This window comes from Acomys russatus, chromosome 15 (genome assembly GCF_903995435.1).
Source record: "Acomys russatus chromosome 15, mAcoRus1.1, whole genome shotgun sequence".
NCBI lineage: Eukaryota > Metazoa > Chordata > Mammalia > Rodentia > Muridae > Acomys > Acomys russatus.
Window position 1 is genome coordinate 9,490,924 of NC_067151.1, and position 21,548 is coordinate 9,512,471.

Consider the following 21,548-nt stretch of genomic DNA (forward strand, 5'->3'; position numbering starts at 1 on the left):
GTAAGCCAGCTGAGGTCGCTAGTATGGAATCATGTTACAAACATTGCTGTCTAATCTATGCCCTCCAGCATCAACTATGGTAGGATGTGACATCCCGAGCTATAGATGTGGCCTAGCTAAGTCACCCTGGCAAGGACTGCTTCAACTAAGTCAGTACGGATGTGTTAGACATTCCTGATGGCTAGGTCCCTCTCATTTGGTGCTTTTTGTACTCTGCCTAGCTCCTCTTCAGTCAGCCATGTATAAATTCCATCATCCTTCTTGTTTTTGTTTTTTGAGACAGGGTTTCACTGTGTAGCCTTGGCTGTTCTGGACTCACTTTGTAGACCAGGCTGGCCTCGAACTCACAGAAATCCACCTGCCTCTGCCTCCCGAGTGCTGGGATTAAAGGTGTGCGCCACCACACCCGGCTCCATCATTCATTTTATTTGTCTATCGAGGTGAACAATGGCTTGACTTTCTTGCCTGCTCACCCTTCTTTACTTGACTTCCTGTGCTACTCTACTCAGCATTTCAGTTTAGTTACTGCTATTGATTTGCGGGGGGTTACTTTTGTACATTTTCAGGAAGATTACTATGTTTATACGATAAATCCTTAAATGCAGCAAATCTTTGATCAATAAGTCAGGGGCAGGGGTTGAAGAGGGCAAAAGAACAGACAAGAGATGTATATAGAGTGTGGTAGTGCATAGCCATAATCCCAGGACACAGGAGTCTGAAGCAGGAAGATTACTGTCAATTCCAGGCTAATCTGGGCTATTTAATAAATTCAATCTCAACACAGTAAAACCTTGTCTCAAGACAAAAACAAAACAAAAACCCAAAGAAATTAATGCCCCAAGTAATTCAATTTCATTGTTATTCAAAATAGTGAGGAAAGATGCAAACTTAATCTTTTTATTTGGTATTTCTAGCCAAATAGTAGACTAAAAATCTCCAGGTAAAAGATATAAACAACTTCATTTTAAGTGCTTCTCAAAGACAGAGCACCAGGAAATGCTTAGATGACGGTTCTCAATGTTTGGTATACGGTGAAATCAGCCACAGGGCTTTTCTCTAAACCTCTGCCCAGTCCCTGCCCCCCTCAGTAGAGTAAATTGAAGAGGACATGGATGTTGTTATTCTTAAACTCCACCCTGACAGGAGTAAAGACACTACAACTCTTAGCCTAAGATATTTTTTAAATTAGTATATATAAGTTAACCTACTTTAACTACTCTGATATGTGCCATTTCTGTAGGACCAAAATGTACAGAAATAATAAACTACTTTTGCAATGAACATAGAACCCTCAGTCTTGAAAAGGCTTTCTAAACTGTCTACTGAAATGACCTACGGAATTAAACATGGATACTATTTAACAGCAAAATTTATTTAATAGATAATCTACAATTCCTTTTTTAAAAAGTTTAAAAGCTAACACCAAAGTAAAATAATACAAAATACAAAACAAAATTAGAAAATATTTTCTAAGATTTTCAGCATTATAAAGAAAGATTTTGACCTTCTGTAATATTTAAATAATTAAGAACCTTTCTGAAAACACTGCATCGTAGCAAAATAGTTAAAGAACTTAACTCAATGATTCTTTTAGTTAGACCAATTACCAGACACAGCTAAAGTACACACATATTAGAATAAGTAACAGAGCAGTGTGAAAAGAATGTAAGAAAGGACACTCAGTCTTTAAGCATTCTTCACACATAATTCTGAAAGAGCAAATGACTTAAACCCATATCAACTTAAAATAATTTTAGCTATGCAGAGAATACAAATTTTAAAAAGCTTACATATTCCATATTCCAATTATATGAAGTAACACTGAGAATAACAACTTGGAAGCTTTCAAAAGCTAAATACCAAGTTACGTACTGTGTTGTATGTCTGGAGGATGACAGACGGGGCCCTTGAGTGTGAAGCCACTTTAGGTTACACAGAAGTCCTAAGCCAGTCTGGGCTATGAAGTGAGACCACCTCAAAATTTAAAAAGATAAACAGTCATAGGGGAGGGGAATAATGGGAAAATGGGAGGGAGGGAAGAATGGGAGGATACAAGGGATGGGATAAACATTGAGATGTAACAAGAATAAATTAATTTAAAAAAAAAGATAAATAAATGACAAAAAAAAAAGAACTATCATTACATTTGAGGAAACTGGGCAATTTTTGGCCTCATATAGGTAAGACATCATTATAGCAGTTTTTGGAATTTAAAAAAAAATTTTCTTGCCTTAACTTTCCAGAGTGCTGTGATGGCAGGTATGTGCTACCATGCCCAGGTAATTACAGCACTTAACATGTTCAGAGTATATGCTTGGGTTAGTGAATTAAACATAACTTTGGCAAAGTTGTTTAAAAGAGTTGAGTCTTAATTTTCTTTAGATTTGTACATTCCAGTATATTTTTGTGATCTCAAACCAGAATAGATTCGCTATACATGTTATACTTTACAAATTTTATTCAAATTCATGATGTTCATTTAACATACACACAGAATTTTTAGCTAAATTATAAAATATGTTTATTATACAAAGGTGGTATTTCATATTCTCTCCAGTTAAGTCAGTTTTACTGGTGGTAATTTATAGTGAAAATGTTATGTGCTCTAAGAAATGGTGAGATATCTTCAGTCTGTCAGAATTGAGTGTTTTTATTACGTCTTCTCATTTCTATGACTTGGACCCAAACAGGAAAAATTATGATTGAAGAATTTAATATCAGTAAACACAACGAATTTATTTCAGTGTAGTTTAAATCATGACAACAAATAAGACAGAACTAATTCATGGAAGAAATGAGAAATAGTCACCATGATTTGTATCAGTGCTATGGGAACCGACTCTCTGAAACTGATAACTTAAAATGCAAAGTAAAATAAATTAATATGTGGGAATAGTGAGACGGGACGAGTGGCAGAAGTGTGGAGGACAGGGTGACACTGGGCTCTCTCCACCCACCTGGAGTGGAGAGGACCACTATAAAGCTACGCCAACAACCAAAAGTTGCAGTTTAATTTATAATATTAAAAACCTATACTTATGGAAAACTCAATATAAATGGTAAACAAACTGATAATCCAAAAGTGTAGCTTATAATTGAAGTTAGGATATTAATTCTATTTGTGTGTAAGTGTGTTGCCTCAAGCATGCTACTCAAGTTTCTTGATTTTTTTTTTTTAAATGTAATATATCAAATTTAGAAGCCAGGTGATTTCTAGTATGTATTTTATATCTAGAAAATTCTTTTTAGAACATTTATTTTAAAAAGTGCATAACTTATACAAGATAGGCTTATCAAAAATTTTCAAAATTTGTTATATATTCACTTCCAATAATCTACAAATCTAATAAAATATAAAACGAATCAAATTCCAAAATGTCTTTTGACTACTTAAAAACACCAAATATCTATTTAAAAAAATATAGTCTCAACTCAAAACAAAAATTGATCTGACTATTGGCTTTTTTTTTTCAGAATACTGAATTCATTCTAAATGAACAAAAATGTACATACATTTTTCTGGGTTTTAAGAGAAATACTTCTTTTGGCTTCATTAGAAAAGTTACCTCTAAAGGAATATATTAATAAATAGCACAAATCTTCCTCAGTATCTAAATTTTCCTAGACATAAATATGAGTTTATTCCCTCCAACAGTTCACATACTGTTCCACAGGTCCACACACAGAAACGCTTTCAAGTTGACATTACTGTAGGTTTTGCTTAAACGTGAGGAGAGAACAAGACAACAAAACCCCACAGGTCAGGTTCTACCTCAGGAACAAATTAAGTCTGAAATGCAAAACAAAAATGGAGTTAAGGCAGCTTTAACAGTGTGTAGAACTCACCCATCTAGATTAGTGCCACCACAGTGGAGTCGCTCCTTGAGAGGCTGACTGTTTACAATATAGCCAACAATCCAAACAAGCACTGGCAGATGCAGTTTCAGGTGCTTTTACTTCTGTGCATAAGAAATAATGGCTACACATCTCAAGTGACCGGGATACGAGTATGCACCTTACCAGAGATGGTCAAGTTTACTGCCAGGGATGTCTCAGCAATTCCATGTCTTCAGAGTCAATATAACTGTTGTAAAAAAATCAACTGTGGTTCCGAATATCCATTCACAGCTGACCTCAGCAGCGCATCTGATGTCGGAGAATGGCTGTCTGCGACAGGCAGGAGCATATGGTGGTCCTCACTTCCAAGCGGCAGCGCTAAGGGTAGAGCCATCTCAGCCGGCTTCACATCCAGCGTTTCTGGCAAGGGGCTTCTTTGTATGGAATCACGCTCGCTCACAGCATGGTCCTCTGCACTGCAGTCTGGGGCGTTATCTGCGCCTGAGATGACGCGGGGAGGTACACTGCCTTTAACAGTACAAACCAAACCATTGTCTAAGGCCGACTAAGCCTAAGACAGCTCCTGGAACTTTATTACACGCAGGCTCCACACCCAGGTGCAACCCGTTTCTCTCTCACCAATGTGCCTGATTAAGTTTGCATGTCTGGGCTCCAAGCACAGGGTCAAATACAAATTCCATTACATAAATAAGTTAATTCATTTATACACCTGGGTGAACTTTACTCATCTACCCTATAACATAGTTATCACATCTCACATTCCTCCCTGTGGCACATATTTCTCATTCATGCCTTGAATTCTTAACTAGACTATAAACTCCTTGAGGGAAAAGCTAGGTTAAACTTGTCTAATTCCTTCCCCGAACAGAAGGACAATAAAATAATTAAGTCTTTCTCTGTATGCTGGTTGTTCTAATGAGCAGTCCACTTGACCCTCTGGCTTCAGGTCTGCAGTAATCACCAGCCATTTATCTCTGAGGTGAGAAACTGCTCAGTTAGCCAATGACTGCACTAACTAAAGACACATTTTTGCTGCTGGCTGTAACATGTTGCTGCCATCCCACGCTGCTGGCATGTCAGCAGCTTCAGTAGAGAGCTGGCAGTGCATAGGCTGCTTACACTAAGCTGCAATTCTCTGGATCCTGCAGTTCAACCAGGCAAGAAACAAGCTATGCTGTCTTGTCTTAGTGACTCATCAAAATGTCCTCTACTGGTGGTGAACCCGTCCTGCCCATCTCCAACCCCTGAACTCTCCTCTCTTCAATTTCTGTAAACATAAGTGTGCTCCCTCCTGACAGACGTCTCCTTTTTAGATACTGTCATTATGCAGCACACGTTGGCTTTGAACTTGCAAGTATCCTCCTTTGCCTCAGCATCTGAGCGCTGCCACGTCCAGGTTAATGTGAGCACATGCTAATGCTTCGGAAGAGCATCTTCCGTAGCGCTTTTGCATTCATTATGTCAGGTCTCTGATGTTGTGAGCTCCTAGGGAGCCAGGGCCATAGCCCGCTCACAGCCGTATGCCCTGCATATGTACCCCAAGGTATTAAATGGACCGTTGAACAGGCCCATGCAGTTTTCAGATGTTTCTACCTAAATCATTACAATGATTAATTTTTAAACTACCAGGCTCCTATTTCCTCATACAATTTGATCTTCAAGATAACTCTGTTCTTCCTAACTTCCGTAGTCAATCTGAGTTACCCAGACTGCATTATGGAAAATAACGATATAGCTTGGTTCTATTTTCTTTCATTTTGAAACTACTCACAAGTCGTGGTTTTTGCTTTATTTGAGACAGAGCCTAACTAGGTAGCTCACCTTGAACCACAACTTTCCTTCCTCTGTCTCCTAAGTTTTAGGATTACAGGTGTGTGGTATGTGCCACCAAGTCAAATTTTTATTTTTTAATTTTTGAGACGGTTTCTCTGTACAGCCTTGGCTTCCTGGACTCACTCTGTAGATCAGGCTGGCCTCGAACTCACAGAGATCTGTCTGCCTCTGCCTCCCAAGTGCTGGGACTACTGGTAAGTCATATTTTTAAAGGAGGAAATAATTAAAGTAGTTTATTATTATTATTTTATATGTATAGGTGTTTTACTTGCATACGTGCCTGTTGCCTATGGGCCAAGAGGGAATTGGAGCCTTTGGAACTAGAGTTACAGACAGTTGTGAGCCGCCATGTGGATGCTGGGAGTCTAATGCGGGTCCTCTGTAAGGGCAGCCACTGCTTTTAAATGTGGAGCTATCTCTCCACCCCCTGGATATTTTTAATTTATTTAATTTAATTTTATTTTTTATGAAGTTGAGTATTTCAATATTTATAAAGCTAATTTTTTTTATATGTATATACCTAAGCTTTTGTTAGTGTTTTGTTTCTAAAATTTTCACTGTATTCATTTAGTTAGTCGTTTTGGGTCTGTGTACATGTGGGTCAGAGGACAAGTCTCAGGGAACTGTTCTCTCCTGCTAACTGTGGGATCTGGGAACAGACTTTAGGCTCTCAGGCTTGAGCACACAAGCTTCTAGCAGTGCTGCATTGGTTTGTTTTTTGAGATGGGCTTCACTCTGTGGCTCACACTAGCCTGCAGCTAGATCTGAGCTCTTTCTGTGTCAGCTTCCTGAGTACTGAGATTATAAGCACGCAGCACCATAGCGGCCTACGTCTACTTTCACATACAGATGTTGTTTACACTGCTGAAACGTGCAGCGCAGCACGAGAGGCCAGCAGCACAGAGCAGCAGCTGTTTAAGCACACACACTTACCAGAATGGACCTTTGATTTATGCTTCTTTAAATTTTTAATGTCTGTGTAAGAATTCCCACATAATTCACAGATAAATGGTCGTTCTCCTGAAAAACAAGGTGAGATATTTAAACACTCAGTATTTTAAAAATTGCTAGCTGACACAAAACTATCAAATGTTGATGAAATAAAGCAAAAATTATTTAAATGACTTAGTTATGACTATGAGACTAGAAACCCTATACACGTAGGTACACTTTGACTTTATAGGAAGTATCTTGAGGGACATTTAACCATTTTCATATTCTGAAATTCTAAAAAATCATCTATATATTGATTGACATCAGATACACAGTGGATGTCATTCGTGTGCTAAAACCTGCTTTAGAGCTGGGGCAAGTATAATTGTGAATTTTGTTCTCAAAACCTCACAAATGAGGAAATCCTCTAAGGAACATGACAATATCCTATAATATGGTTATTTTTAGGGGAATTCTGTTGAAGCTGCAGATATAGCTCAGCAGACTGAATGCCTACAGCTTAATGCTCTGAGTTTGTTCCTCAGCGCTATGGGTCAGGTGATGATTGAGTCAGGGAACACGAGGCTGCCACGCCCTCCTAGCACTCACATGGCTCTGACGAGAGGCATGAATACGGGCTGTGAAAAAAGTGACCAGTGTACTTAAATCCAGAATTTTCCTTTCTTTTAATTTTTAGTATTCAGCACTTTCTTCATACTGCTTACACGTTACATGTTTAACAAATATGCTGATAATAAAATCCATTCCCAAAACTTCAGACACGAATAGCACTTTATAATGCTGATGGTTCCTTGTTTGATGCATCTACTCAAATTTAACGTGAAAGCTTTTGTTTGGACATGATGGATACCTAGCATATTTCTTGGAAAATCTACACAATTCTTAACCAAATTTAAATTATACTTTAAACAACTAAAAAATAGTAATAATGAAAGAAAGAAATGAACAAACAAAAAACTGGTATTTATACATTAAAAACTTGTTACTGCTAAGTTATGACTAGACACTATATACCAGATACTCCACAATGGTTTCAAAGCCAAGGTTTACATACAAAGGAATTAAGAGAGAACAAAAAATGATGCGTTCTCCCTAAACACAGACCTGTATGGGATCGAAAGTGTTTGCTGAGCTCTCCTGAGGAAATAAAACTTTTCCCACAAATACCACATATGTATGGTTTTTCACCTGGATGGAAAATAAAAGATAGCGAAGTGGGGTACTATCCCAATATAATATTTATCAATGACAAGCGTCCCAAAGTAAGCGCTTAAGATTACCACTACATGAAAGCCTTTCTACATCATATTTTAGAGGCATTTTTCAGTACGTCAAAGTAATGAACTATTATTTTATTCTATCTAGCTAGCTTGATACTTTTCACATAGTAAAATATTCTTTCTGCAAATACCTCTTCTCTCCTATAAGAGATGATCTGGGTAAACAATTTGATTTTTATGATTGAGAACATGTTAAATTCAAGCCACATTTCAAATCTTGCTATCTACTTTATTAGTCAAAAAGAATAAAAACATTTAAGGAGAATTATAGCCAACAGCCCACCTTACAAAAGAAGAGACTCTAACCAGTACACTTTGTTTCGAAAGTAATAATTTGCATCAGACACATCTGTCCGAGTTGCAGATCTCAGAATATCTATACAAAATACGTTCCCTGCCTAACCCACCCTCCCACTTCACACCTTAACTCAAAGGAGACAAACTCTAAAATAGGCTAAAAAGGTTTTCTCTAGTCATAAAAGCATTCTTCAACTCAATTTATATATTTTTCAGAATTATCTTACTTTAGCAAGTATAAGCTAATGACCAAATTTTCACCTACCTTGCATTATTCTAGAAAATGTCAGGTTTTTAACATAATAGTTATGTGAGAGTCATGTAGAAAAGCAATGCAGATATCTAAGAAGTCTATAATCTACCTTTTGCAAAGGCCCCATTCCCATTTCTTTGATCTACAACAGTCTCTTTGGATTAAACTCTTACCTGTATGTTTCCGAGAATGAGTAATAAGAGAGCTAGACACAGCAAATGCCTTCCCACAGGTGTCGCACACATAAGGCTTTTCTCCAGTATGCCTGCGGACATGGTAGGTCAGTGTGCTGGCTTGGGCAAATCTCTGCCCACATCTATCACAAACATATGGCTTTTCTCCACTGTGCTTCCTATTAGCAAACATAAAGTAACAACAGTAAGTAAAGCAATCTGGAGGTCAATGTATACACAAAGTATTTCTTATATAATTTCCATGCAGCATTTTACCGCATTTCAAAAGGTTAAGACTGCACACTTGCCGGGCGTGGTGGCGCACGCCTTTAATCTCAGCACTTGGGAGGCAGAGGCTGGTGGATCACTGTGAGTTCGAGGCCAGCCTGGTCTACAAAGCAAGTCTAGGACAGCCAAGGCTACACAGAGAAACCCTGTCTCAAAAAACCAAACCAAACCAAAACAAAACAAAGACTGCACACTTAAGCCAGGTGTGGTGGCACCTGCCTTTAATCCCAGCACCTGGGAGGCAGAGACAGGCAGATCTCTGTGAGTTTGAGGCCAGGCTGGACTACAAAGTGAATCTAGGATAGCAAGGGCTGTTACACAGAGAAAACCTATCTCAAACAAACAAACAAACAACAAAAACTGCACACTTAGCTGGGCCATGGTGGCTTACAACCTTAATCCCAGTGTGGGAGGCAGAGGCAGGCAGATTTCTGCGTTTGTTTGAGGCTAGTCTGGTCTAAAGACAAGTTCCAGGACAGCCAAGGCTACACAGAGAAACCTTATCTTGAAAAAGAAAAAACAAACAAACAAACAAACAAAACTACACACATGGAAACTGAACAACTCTCTACTTAATGACAATTGGGTTAGGGAAGAAATAGAAAAAGAAATTAAGGACTTCCTAAAATTCAATAATAATGAAGGTACAACATATCCAAACTTATGGGACACATTGAAAGCAGTGCTAACAGGAAAGTTCATAGCACTAAGTGCCTTCATAAGAGATTGGAAACATCTCATATAGGTAATTTAATGACACATCTGGAAGTCCTAGACAAAAAAGAAGCAGAAACACCCAAGAGGAGTCGACAGCTGGAAATAAACTCAGGGCTGAAATAAGTTAGAAACAAAGAAAACAATTCAAAGAATCAACAAAACCAAGAGCTAGTTCTTTGAGAAAATCAACAAGATCTACAAACTGTTAGCCAAACTAAGAGGCAGAGAGACACTACCCAAATCAACAAAATCAGAAATGAAAAGGGGAGACATAACAACAGACACTGAAGAAATACGAAGAATCATTAGGTCCTACTTCAAAAAGCTTAATTTGAAAATCTAAAGGAAATGGTCAATTTTCTTGATGAATTCCACTTGCCAAAGTTGAATCAAGATCAGATAAACAAATTAAATAGTCCTATTTCTCTTACAGAAATGGAAGCAGTCATCAAAATTCTCCTAAGGGTGGGGGGAGGGGGGAAGCCCAGGGCCAGATGGTTTCAGAGAATTCTACCAGACCTTCAAAGAAGAGCTAATAATGATATTCTTCAAACTATTTCATAAAATAGAAACAGAAGGAACATTACCAAACTCATTCTATAAGGCCACAGTCACCTTGATACCTAAACCTCACAAAGACCCAATAAAGAAGGAACATTTCTCTTATGAACACTGATGCAAAAATACTCAATAAAATTCTCGCCAACTGAATCCAAGAACACATCAAAGATATCATTCACAATGACCAAATAGGCTTCATCCCACGCATCAGGGATGGTTCAATATACGGAAATCCATCAATGTAATCCACCATATAAACAAACCAAAAGAAAAAAAACACATGATCATCTCCTTACATGCTGAAAAAACATTTGACAAAATCCAACAGCAACTCATGTTTAAAGTCTTGGAGAGATCAGGGATTCAAGGCACATACCTAAACATAAGAAAGGCACCATACTGCAAACCAATGGCTAACATCAAATAAATGGAGAAACACTCAAGGAAATTCCACTAAAATCAGGGACTAGACAAGGCTTCCCACTCTCTCCATATCTCTTCAATACAGTACTTGAAATTCTAACTGGAGCAATAAGACAACAAAAAGAGATCAAAAGGATCCACACTGGAAAGGAGAAAGTCAAATTATCACAGATGATATGATAGTATACATAAGTGACCCCCAAAATTCCACCAGAGAACTCCTACAGTTGATAAACATCTTCAGCAAAAGGCCTGGATACAAAATCAACTAAAAAAGGTCAGTAGCCTTCCTTTATACAAATGACAATCATGCTGAGAAAGAAATTAGGGAAACTACACCCTTCACAATAGCCACAAGTAATATAAAGTATCTAGGTGTAACTCTAACCAAGCAAGTGAAAAACTTGTATGAAAAAAATCTCAAGTCTCTGAAGAAGGAAACTGAAGACATCATCAGAAGATTGAAAGATCTCCCATGTTTGTGGGCCATCTTACCAAACACAATTTACAGATTCAATGCAATCCCTATCAAAATACCTATACAATTTTTTAAAAATCTTGAAAGATCAATTCTCAACTTCATATGGAAAACCAAAAACCCCAGAAGAGCTCAAAGAATCCTGTACAACAAAAGATCCTCCAGAGGCGTCTCCATCCCTGATCTCAAGCTGTTCTATAGAGCCACAGTAATTAAAACAGCATGGTGCTGGCATAACAATAGGCTGGTTGCTCAATGGAATTGAATCAAAGACCCAAAAATAAACCCACACATCTATGGACACTTGATTTTTGACAAAGAAGCCAAATCCAAACAATGGAAAAAGTATAGCATCTTCAACAAATAGTGCTGGTCTAACTGGTTGTCTACATGTAGAAAAATGCAAGTAGATCCATATTTATGACCATAGGCAAAACTCAAGTCTGAGTGGATTAAAGACCTCAACATAAAACCAGACACACTAAATATGTTAGAAGAAAAAGTGGGGAAGAGCCTGGAACACATTGGCACAGGAGACAATTTCCTGAAGAGAGGCAGTGATCATATGGTGGGGGAGGAGGTCCCCTTCTATCACAGGCCTAGGGGAGGGGAATAGGATGAAAGAGGGAGGGAGGGAGGAACAGGAAGATAAAATTAAGGGGATAACAATTGAGATGTAATCTGAATAAATTATTTAAGTTAAAAAAAAATGGAAAAAACAAGACAAAAAAGTCCCCAAACCAAAAAACATTTGCCATCATCATTATACAGTTGTCTTAGGGTTTCTATTGCTGTGGTAATGATGATGACCAAAAGCAACCTGGGGAGGGAAGTTTGTTTCAGCTCACACTTGCACATCACAATCCATCACTGAGGGAAGTCAGGACAGGAATTTGAAGTGAGAACTGAAGCAGAAGCCATGCAGGACCGGCTGCTACTGACCGCTTGCTCAGGCTGCTTGCTTATACCTGGCCAGGGCAGCACGAACCACAGTGGGCTGGGACCGCTCACATTAGTCCTTAATAAAGACAATGCCCTACAGGCTTGCCTATAGACAAGGAGGCCTTTTCTCGACCAAGACCTCTTCTTAGATATGTCTAAGTTTGTGTCAAATTGATAAAAACCAACCAGCACAATAGTTACCATCAAACCTCAAATACAGCAACTATTGTTGTTGTTGTTGTTATTTTTTCTAGACAGTGTTTCTCTGTGTAGTCCTGGCTGTCCCAGAATAACTTTGTAGACCAGGCTGAACTCACATTCACAGTGATCTGCATGCCTCTGCCTCCCGAGTGCTGGGTTATAGGTGTACGCTACCAGGCCCGGCTACAGCAATTATTTTGCTAGTCCATCTTCTTTGTCAAAAGTTCTTCCTCAAACTACTAGTACCTTCTCATCCACTGTCACACCCAGCTAATAGATGTTTCATTTTTCACTGAGAAAAACTTAACTAGAAGAAAATTTGGGGCCAGTGAGTTGGTTCAGTACAGGTGCCTACTGACCCTGAGTTTGATCACTGGGTTTCATTTTGTGGAAGAAAAAACCCAACTCCCTTCAGTTGTCCTCTGGACGTCACAGGCACACCACTCATAGTGTAGGGCATACACAAAATAAACAAACATGTAGTTTAAAGAGAAAAAAGGTTCACATCATAGCATCCTACCTATAGTATCTGCACCATACACCTTGTTCTCTTTCTGTTTGGCTAAAAAACAAATCCCCTAATTCCAGGTGCTAATGGTCTGAATCTAGAATTCTCTCTACAGACCAAGTGCAGAAGGCTTGGTTCTCAGGCACAGGTCGTATTCAGTGGTGGAAGCTTTAGAAGGCAGGGCCTAGTTAGAAGCAGGTCACTGAAATTGTGCCTTCATCCCAGGCCCCTCTTCAGCCTCTGCTTTTTACTGCCACACGATGAGCAGTGGACTCCATCACGCTCCCTCGGCCATACTTCTCTGCCTCACCAAAGGCCCAGAAGCGCTGAGACCAAGAGACCATGGACTAAAGCCTCTGGATCTGCCAACATATGCCTTTCCTTCTTGGGGTGGCTGCCTCAGACACTGCCTCACACTGATGACTGGGTGTACATAAAAAAAGTACCAGTGATGGGTTCACTGCACCTATATCTCACAATGTGGCTCAGATGTTTGTGGAAGTGAGTTTAGGAGGACCTGGGCAAGTTTACAGATGCAGCTTAGAAGAGATCTATGAACATGCCCGCAGAGCTTAGAGGGCCACTCTGGTATAAACTCTCAGGACCATAATTCTCATAGAAATCTGGATAGTAGTCTGAAGTAGGAATGGTGGACACATGTCAAGAATTCCAACACTCAGCATCCTGAGATGCAAACTAAAAGGTCAGTCAGGGGTGGGAGTGGGGGTGGGGGGGTGATGGCGGAGGTAGAGCCACACACCTGTAATCCCAGCACTTGGAAGGCAGAGGCAGCTGAATCTCTTTGAGTTTGAGGCCAGCCTGGTCTACAAAGTGAGACCAGGAGAGCCAAGGTTACCCAGGGAAACTCTGTTTTGAAAAGTCAAAAACAAAAAGCAAAATAAAAAAAGTCTGAGGTCAGCTGGACTACAGTTTTTAGAAAGGGAAGAGGGGGAGGGAGAGGATCAGAAAAGAGAATGTGACAGTGAAGTCGGTGCTCCTGAGTTATAGAAGGAAATAATGCTCCTGGGAATGGAACTGGAGAACAATGTTGCACTCTACCAAGTAACTTGTTTACACTTTATCCAGCCCTGAGACTGGAGCTGGGGAAAAGACTTAACTATTGCAGTGGGGGGAAAAATCTCAAGGCTACATGGTATGTAGATGCCATGGGCAGTACTAGCTGCTTTTAGCTGGATTTGCAGTGAGCCAAAGCAAAGTGGAAATTTTTAAAAACTGGGAAGTTTGGCTAGAGAAGAAGTACCAGTTAAGGTGGACCAGGGAAGACATGTATGGTTGAGGAGCACATCAGCACAGTGCAAAGATGTCAATGGGCTGGAAAGGTGGGCTCCATGGGGGAGCACTTCTCTAACAGGCTGGAGGCCCTAACACCACTAAGCCAAACAAGAAATCACATCAGTGGTATATTCTTGCTATCCCAGCTTTGAGGAAGTAGGGGTAGGAGGATTTGGGAGTTTTGAGACCAGCCTGGGCTATACAGCAAGACCCTGTCTCCCCCACCCCACCCCACCCCACCCCAAAAGTAGAAAACTGGCTAAATCCTACTCATCAAAATCAGTGCCAGGGTATGAAAACATAAATTCATTTGCTTAAAGAAGAATGTCCTAGGCGCCCTGCTCACATACCTATGTCCACCTTCCCTGTCCATGGCCAGGCACACGGGCTCTCAGTTTACTGTAGCCACAGTCCATGGGCCATGGTTACTACTTCCCCTGGAGACCTCGGTGAGGCTATCTGTCACAGCACTCAAGAGTAAGAGGCAGAAGAGAAGTGTGGGGGGAAGGCTGGGGCAATATGCAACCCCAAGAGGTTCAAGACTCAGTTCTTTAACTAGGTCTCAACACCTAAAATATCACCTCCTCTAATTCCCTGGTGAAGGGATGATGAGGTAGCCGAGTGGTCAAGGTGATGGGCTGCTAGTCCTCTGCTTAGGTCAGAGCCACTTTCCCACACACTCACCTCTCTCAACACTGCTGCACTGGGGACTGTACTTTCCACAGCGAACATTTGAGAGGTATTTCAGATCCAAGATATTCTACCCCTGAGCCCAGACGTTCAAGCCCATCTCACAGGTACATTCAGAGTCTGCATAGATGCAGTACCTCTCAGAAGTCTGGTTCTAGGCCGGGCGGTGGTGGCACAGCCCTTTAAGCCCAGCACTTGGAAGGCAGAGGCAGGCAGATCTCTGAGTTCAAGGCCAGCATGGTCTACACAGCAAGTTCCAGGACAGCCAGGGCTACACAGAAATCCTATCTAAAAAAACCCAAATAAAAAAAAGTCCATGTCTAAAGTCTCAAAGATTTGGGGTAACTCTTATAAAAAATCAGAACAGCTTAAACAAATTCCACAGTTCAACTCCCATTCCAAAAGAGAGGAATGAGAAAGTGCAAGGAAGATGAAAACCTGGTAGGGGAAGCATAAAACCCTTTCACTCCATGGTCCGCACGCTGTCATGTGAGGCTGGCCCTGCTTGCTCTGTGAACTCATAGAAAGTGCACTGTTCATTAGACTATAATAAGTAACCAGCTGAAAGGCCACACAGCTCATTGTGCTTTCTTGTTTGCTTGCTTGTTTTTACCTTGCATGAATCTTGAGGTTGCTAGAAGTTGCAAATTGTAAATTGCACACATCACATTTATAGGGTTTCTCCTCACCATGATGCATGCGACTATGGAAGACCAGCTGGCACTTCTGAGCAAACCCTTTATCACACAGCTCACATTTGTATGGCCTTTCCCCTAAAAGAACAATAACATTTGTATTAGGAAGATACTGGGAGCAATAATGTTGTAGTAAGAAAAAAAAAATTTCCACTTTACTTGCTAAAGTCATAAACTCTTGAAGCCCTTAAGAGTGGCAATAGAAGCCGGTCATGGTGGTGCACCCCTGCAATCCCAACACTCAGGAAGGCAGAGGCAGATGTGAGTTCAAGGCCAGCCTGGTCAACAAAGGGAGTCCAGGAAAGCCAAGGCTACACAGAAAAACCCTGTCTCGAAAAAACCAAAAACCAAACACCAGTGAGGTGAGGTCTAGGAGCATGTAACAAGAAGTGTTGGTAACATGTGAAACTTGCATGAGTCTTAGTATTTGTCTCTGTTAGATGTTTAAAAAAAACTAGAACCATGCCAGGCCTAACTACTACGGAGGCTGAGGCAGGGGGACTGCAAATTCAAGGCCATTTTTGAGCAATTTTGCAAGATACTGTCTCAGAATAAAAAAGTCATATGGGGGAGGTGGGAGGGCTATAGCTTAGTGGTAGAATACTTGCACAGCATGCTCAAGGCCGTAGGTTCAATCCCCAGCAAATGGTTTAAGGCCCCAATGCAATACAACTTCAAAGAGCCTTTAAATACTTGGTTACAATCACAAAAATGTAGGAGTCTAATACTAAAACCTTTTATAGCTGAAAGATATTTTGTTGGTAAGCAATCAGTGCTGTGCGCTAATGTCATCTTTACAGGCTGGAAACAGAACCTAGCAGTACAGTGTATGCTCAGTTGAGGCCATGTTCAATCCCCAGAACCAAGAGAGAGTGGAAGACCAAACACCACAAAGCCATCCCAGCAAGAACACCCAACAACGCAGCTTCCCACAACCCAGTCTCACCTGTGTGAGTTCTGACGTGTGTTTTCAACTGGTTGCACTGGGTGAACGCCTTTCCACACAAGTGGCAGACGTAAGGTTTGACCCCTTTATGTATCCTCATGTGCCTTCTCAGGCTGCTGGCTTCGGAAAAGACCTTCCCACATGTGTTGCACACTGGCTTGGCCTTGGAATACCGAGGCTCCAGCTCCTCCCCAGCGCTCTCCAGCTCATACGCACTCTTCTTCACACTGGCTATATTAGACATGGAGTGTTCTTTCAGAGCACAGTGTGACTGTGGCTTTCCACGTTTCCGTTTGACTGTAACCGTTTGCACAATATCTTGTGCTGGAAAAGTATTTTCCACAACTGAGGTCAACTCGAGTTCTGAATTATCATTCCCTTGGATGACTTGTTCAACTACAGGTGAGGACAGCTTAGTTGTATCTAGCAGTAAGTCAACAGGTGCACTGTCTAAAATGTCACTGCCGTACTGCACCACTTTACTCTGCCCTGCTTTCTGGGAATTGAAAGCCTTTTTCTTCTTCTTACTTTGAGATGATTTCTTTGTCAATGCTTTTTGTTTAGGACTTGCCTGCACTAAGTCTGTGGAGACTTCTGATTTCTCCCGGTTGTTATAGTCTCGCAGAGTAAGAAGACAGGTCTGTTGATTCAATTCGATGTTTCCAGTAATACTAGATATTTCTGTAGAAGAGGGACTAGCAATAAAAGCAAAATCTTCCATCTTTATTTTACATTTAGTTACTACTTCTTCTACTTTGAGATAGTCAGCAGCCTGATGAATCTCTTTAACATTCCAACTGTAAGGAAACAAGGCTAAATGACAATATTCTAATCCAGGAAACACCTGAAACAGCTGTGCACATACTTGAACATCTCTTAAAGATCTATTGAAGCAGAATGCTGAAACAACTTAAACCAAATAACAAATTTATAAAATGCAATTCAAGCAAAATGTTTGAGCAGGGATCTTCAATTTTATAGATATAGCAAAGATGAAAAGAATGCCTACCTAGAGACGTGAATGGACCATTACGGAATAAAAAAAATGTTGTGTTTTCTGGCTGCTTAAAAAAACAAAAACAAGCCGGGCATGGTGGTGCACACCTTTAATCCCAGCACTCAAGAGACAGAGGCAGGCAGATCGCTGTGAGTTCGAGGCCAGTCTGGTCTACAAAGTGAAGCCAAGACAGCCAAGGCTACACAGAGTGACCTTGTCTCAAAAAACCAAAAAAAAAAAAAAAAAAAAAAAAGCTTATCAGTAGGTGGCAGAATTTCATTGTTTTTTTCCCCCATTCTAATTTTTGTCTAAGAAATGTACAACTAAAGAAGGCAGCAAGTGAAGAAGATAAAATATAAAGTAAACAAATGATTGCTACTCTCAATCTTTATAATAATACCAATATAGTTACTTCCACCTCACTTTTTTGAGGAGATTAAAGCTCAAAGAGGTCTTATCAAAGGAGACAAATGAAGTCAGGTATGGTGGCATATGCCTTTAATCCCAGCCCTGGAAGGCAGAGAGAGGCAAATGTGAGTTCAAGGTCTACAAAGTGAGTCCAGGACAGCCAGGGCTATAACACAGAGAAACCCAACCCCCCAAAAAACAAACAAACAAACAAAACAAGAGAGAGGACTGGACAGATGGCTCAGAGGATAAAAGAACTGGCTGCTCTTCCAAAGGTCCTGAGTTCAATTCCCAGCAACCACACGGTGGCTCACAACCATCTATACTGAAATCTGGTGCTCTCTTCTGGCGTGCAGGCATACATGCAGGCAAAACACTGTATACACAATAAATAAATAAAGTCTTAAAAAAAAAAAAAAAAAAAAAGAACAAAACAGAGAAATGATCAGGTAGCCAAAAAGATACAATGTCATTGTGTGTGTGTGTGTGTGTGTGTATCTGTGTGTGTGTATACATATACATACATACATATATATATACATATATATATGTATGTGTGTATACATATTTTTTTTTTGGTAGGTCTAGCTGTCATAGAACTCCCAAATTCTGGGATTAAAGGCATGCTACCAGACTGACCTGTAAATCTGTTCTATCAGCCAATACTCTAGCTGTATTCACGGTTCTATAAGAAATGAGTGAAAGAAGGCAAGCATAATTTGACCAGATTCTCTTTGCTTTTGCCCTATCTTTTCTCCTGCAACTGGGAGTATATTAATATTAAACAATGTATCTGTACTCTAAGACTGAAGACCCTACTTATTACTGAAGAAGCATAAGCATCTTCTGACGTAGAAGTATGTGGTGTTCGCGTGCACATGCGCACACAGAAGCATGGGTATTTGTGTGTGGACACTGCAGACGACTCTGTGTCTTCCGCTGTTGCTCTTCACACCTTATTATGAGAGACAGGACTTCTCAGTGAACTTGAAGCTCACAGGTTCTGCTAGGCTAGCTGGCTGACTAATGAGCTCCAGGGAGCCCCCTGTAGCCACCTTGGCAGCACTGGCACTACAAAGATGCTTCTATATGGGTGCTGGGATCCAAAATCAGGTCCTCATGTTTGCACAGCAGGCATGTGGCCAATGGCGGCACCTCTTGAGTCCAGGTGTGAGGTGACCTCTGGCTTGATTTAAGCTTTGAGTAGGTTAACACAGTACTGGAGTTACTGTTATTCCTAGTCCCAGGAAGTTCCTTTCCAGACCCAAGATCAGGAAGTCCTCCACACTGCTCTTTAATGTGAGCAATGGAAGGCACTAGGCCATGAGCCCAGAGAAGGTTCTGCCAACTCTCTACTCCAAATGCCTTATAAGAAGCAAGGGTCAGTGAGGGAGTGTGAGAGAAGATCTGAGGACCACAAAGACCAAAAGTGATGGCAAAGGAAAATTCACTTAGAAGTCATCATTTGCAAAACTGAAATAAAGAGCATTTTTTTTTCTTTTAGTGAATAAGTATGTCAGACAGAATTCTTGCTTTTAATGTGTTTTTTGTGCTTATCAAAAATCTTTTCATCCTAAAGAGAGCTACTGGAGCTACACTGTGCACACATATACATGTATAATTGTGTGTGTGTATGTATGTATAAATGTATATATATATAATATATGTGTGTGTGAACACTGAATCTACTTTCGCTCTAAAGACTATCTGACTAACTTTTATAACTGAATAAAAACGTGTACTTTACCTGTCGAGATTTAAAGTTCCCGTATATATAAACTCCAACAGTTTCTGAAATCCATCAGCTTTCACCTGACTCTGGTCAAGAAAAACATTGTTCTCGGAAGTGCTTCTGTAGATGGCACCAAAGTACTCGCTGAAGGATGCAAGCACATTCCTATGCGCCTTAAACTGGAACTCTCCGATGACTATGGTACAGTCACAAAGAAATCCTGCTTCCCGTTGTTTGTTCAGTCTCTCTAAAAGGTGCTCACAGTGGTGTGAATACTGCATCTTGATATCAGAATGGAATTTTACCCTGGATCTAAAAGACGAGAAGAAACAGTGAATCAATAACCGCAAAGCTTTCACCAAACATTCACCCAAGCGGAGGTAAGGGAGGGTGGAGGAGGGACTGAACGCTAAACAGGAACAACTGACCTCTTACTTTGTACCCCACCCACCCCACCCCACCCCACAGCCTCATCAAACACATGGGAGAGTAAATGTCTTTTTTTGTTTTCCTGCACTAGAACACTAATGCAATAAATGACGGCGAACCAAACCAAGTTCTTGAGTTGTGAAAGGGGCCTTTAAAATTCTAAGCTTTTATAGAGGACTCCTCAAACTTTCAAGCTCCGGTAGGCATAGCTAACCTGAAGGTGCTTAAACAACTAAACTAGGAAATGACTCCTTGAGACGGAGGGGGTTAAGGACACGATACGAGTTGTTTTTAATTGCTTTCTGATCACTGAAATCTGTAGTCTCGGACGGCGCGGGTCCAAGCGCTAGGCTAGTGCAAGGGGGCGGGAACGGCACCCGCGACAAGACAACGTGTTGTCAAAAGGTTCTGCCACTCCCCAGAGGAGGACACACCCCTTGCCTGCCCGCTGCAAGCCTGGCAGCGGCGTACGCTGACAGCCCCGGCCAGCCAGTCCTCCTCGGCCTCCGCTGCCTTGCCCTCCCAAGCTCGCACTTCCTCGGGTTCCCACGGCTGAGCCACCGCGGAGACTGCCCCTCCCAGGACACCGTGCTTCGCCCGAAGCGCGCTCGATCTCCGAGGCGCCAGGCCGCAGAAGACCCGGGGGATCCCACAACATGAGAGCTACAGGCCAGGCAGAGGGCGGCACTCACCGGCAGCCGCCCAAAGGAAACAGTTTCTTCACTCTCTCTCCGCCATCTTGAGAGGACGTCACTGCGACGCTCCGCCTCTCTCTCGTCCTCCTCCGCCGTTGCGTCACATCCGCACACACGCTAAGTCCCCTAGGGCCGGCGAGTTAGCTCTCAGAGCCCTGACTTCTCGGAATGCCCGGGTCTCCGGAACACACCTCAGTGTTCACTCACATCCTGCGCCAGCTGCTCACCTTGTCAGCCCGTAGCTGTTGGCCCAGATTCTGGACCGAGACCGGGCTCGAGTGCACAGCCGACCTCTCCGGGAACTGCGCTGCGCGCTGCATGCTGGGAGTTGTAGTTCTTTTCCTCCCCTGTCATCCTCTCTTCGTTAGCGCCCCTCCAGTGGAGACGACTGCGTTTTGCACCCTGGCTCTTGACCGTGGCGGGTGGGAGGGGTATGCTTGAGTCGAGACCAATCACTCTTTCCTCTTTTGCATCCCCGAAAGCTCTTGGGACCCCGAGAGTTCTGTTTGAGCCGGCCCACCGAAGCTCATCTTCCAGGATACCCTTAACCTGGTGACAGAAGGCTGAGCACGATAGCAAAGCAAACCAGCTGGGCACACTGGGCATGCGCAAATGAGAGGAAGGTGGGCTTTCTACCGGAAAAGGTTTTCCTGCGTCTGAACAATTTTAGCACAATTATTTACCTCGAATTCCGATTTTGTGCAATAAAGGGAAAAGAGCACAGTTATCGCTTCACTGTAGGAAAGTGCCAGAAAATTTTCATGTGTTCCTGTAGTTTCTTCCCTAGAACCTGTGGACATCAAGGGTCTTAAATAACACAACTTAAATGTTTGTTGTTGTTAAAAGTTATGTTTCTGGACCCTAAGGGATTTACTTGTGTGACTTTATTTTAAAAAG

At 41.3% G+C, this 21,548-nt stretch overlaps 1 protein-coding gene across 2 annotated transcripts; it reads right to left on the reverse strand.

Annotated features, from left to right (window-relative positions):
- Window positions 1–3,684: 3,684 nt before the first annotated feature.
- On the reverse strand, window positions 3,685–20,736 carry Mynn (myoneurin). 2 transcript variants are annotated; one of them, XM_051157019.1, is made up of 8 exons: window positions 20,649–20,736; window positions 19,543–19,839; window positions 16,391–17,187; window positions 15,363–15,522; window positions 8,649–8,827; window positions 7,750–7,833; window positions 6,625–6,711; window positions 3,685–4,338 (listed from the first exon to the last, which is right to left on the reverse strand). In XM_051157019.1, exons 2-8 carry the CDS (start codon window positions 19,806–19,808, stop codon window positions 4,076–4,078), a joined length of 1,836 nt encoding a protein of 611 aa, XP_051012976.1. In that variant the 5' UTR covers window positions 19,809–19,839; window positions 20,649–20,736; the 3' UTR covers window positions 3,685–4,075. The 2 variants fall into 2 exon arrangements, with proteins under 2 accessions (XP_051012976.1, XP_051012977.1); XM_051157020.1 differs by lacking the exon at window positions 7,750–7,833.
- Window positions 20,737–21,548: the final 812 nt, after the last annotated feature.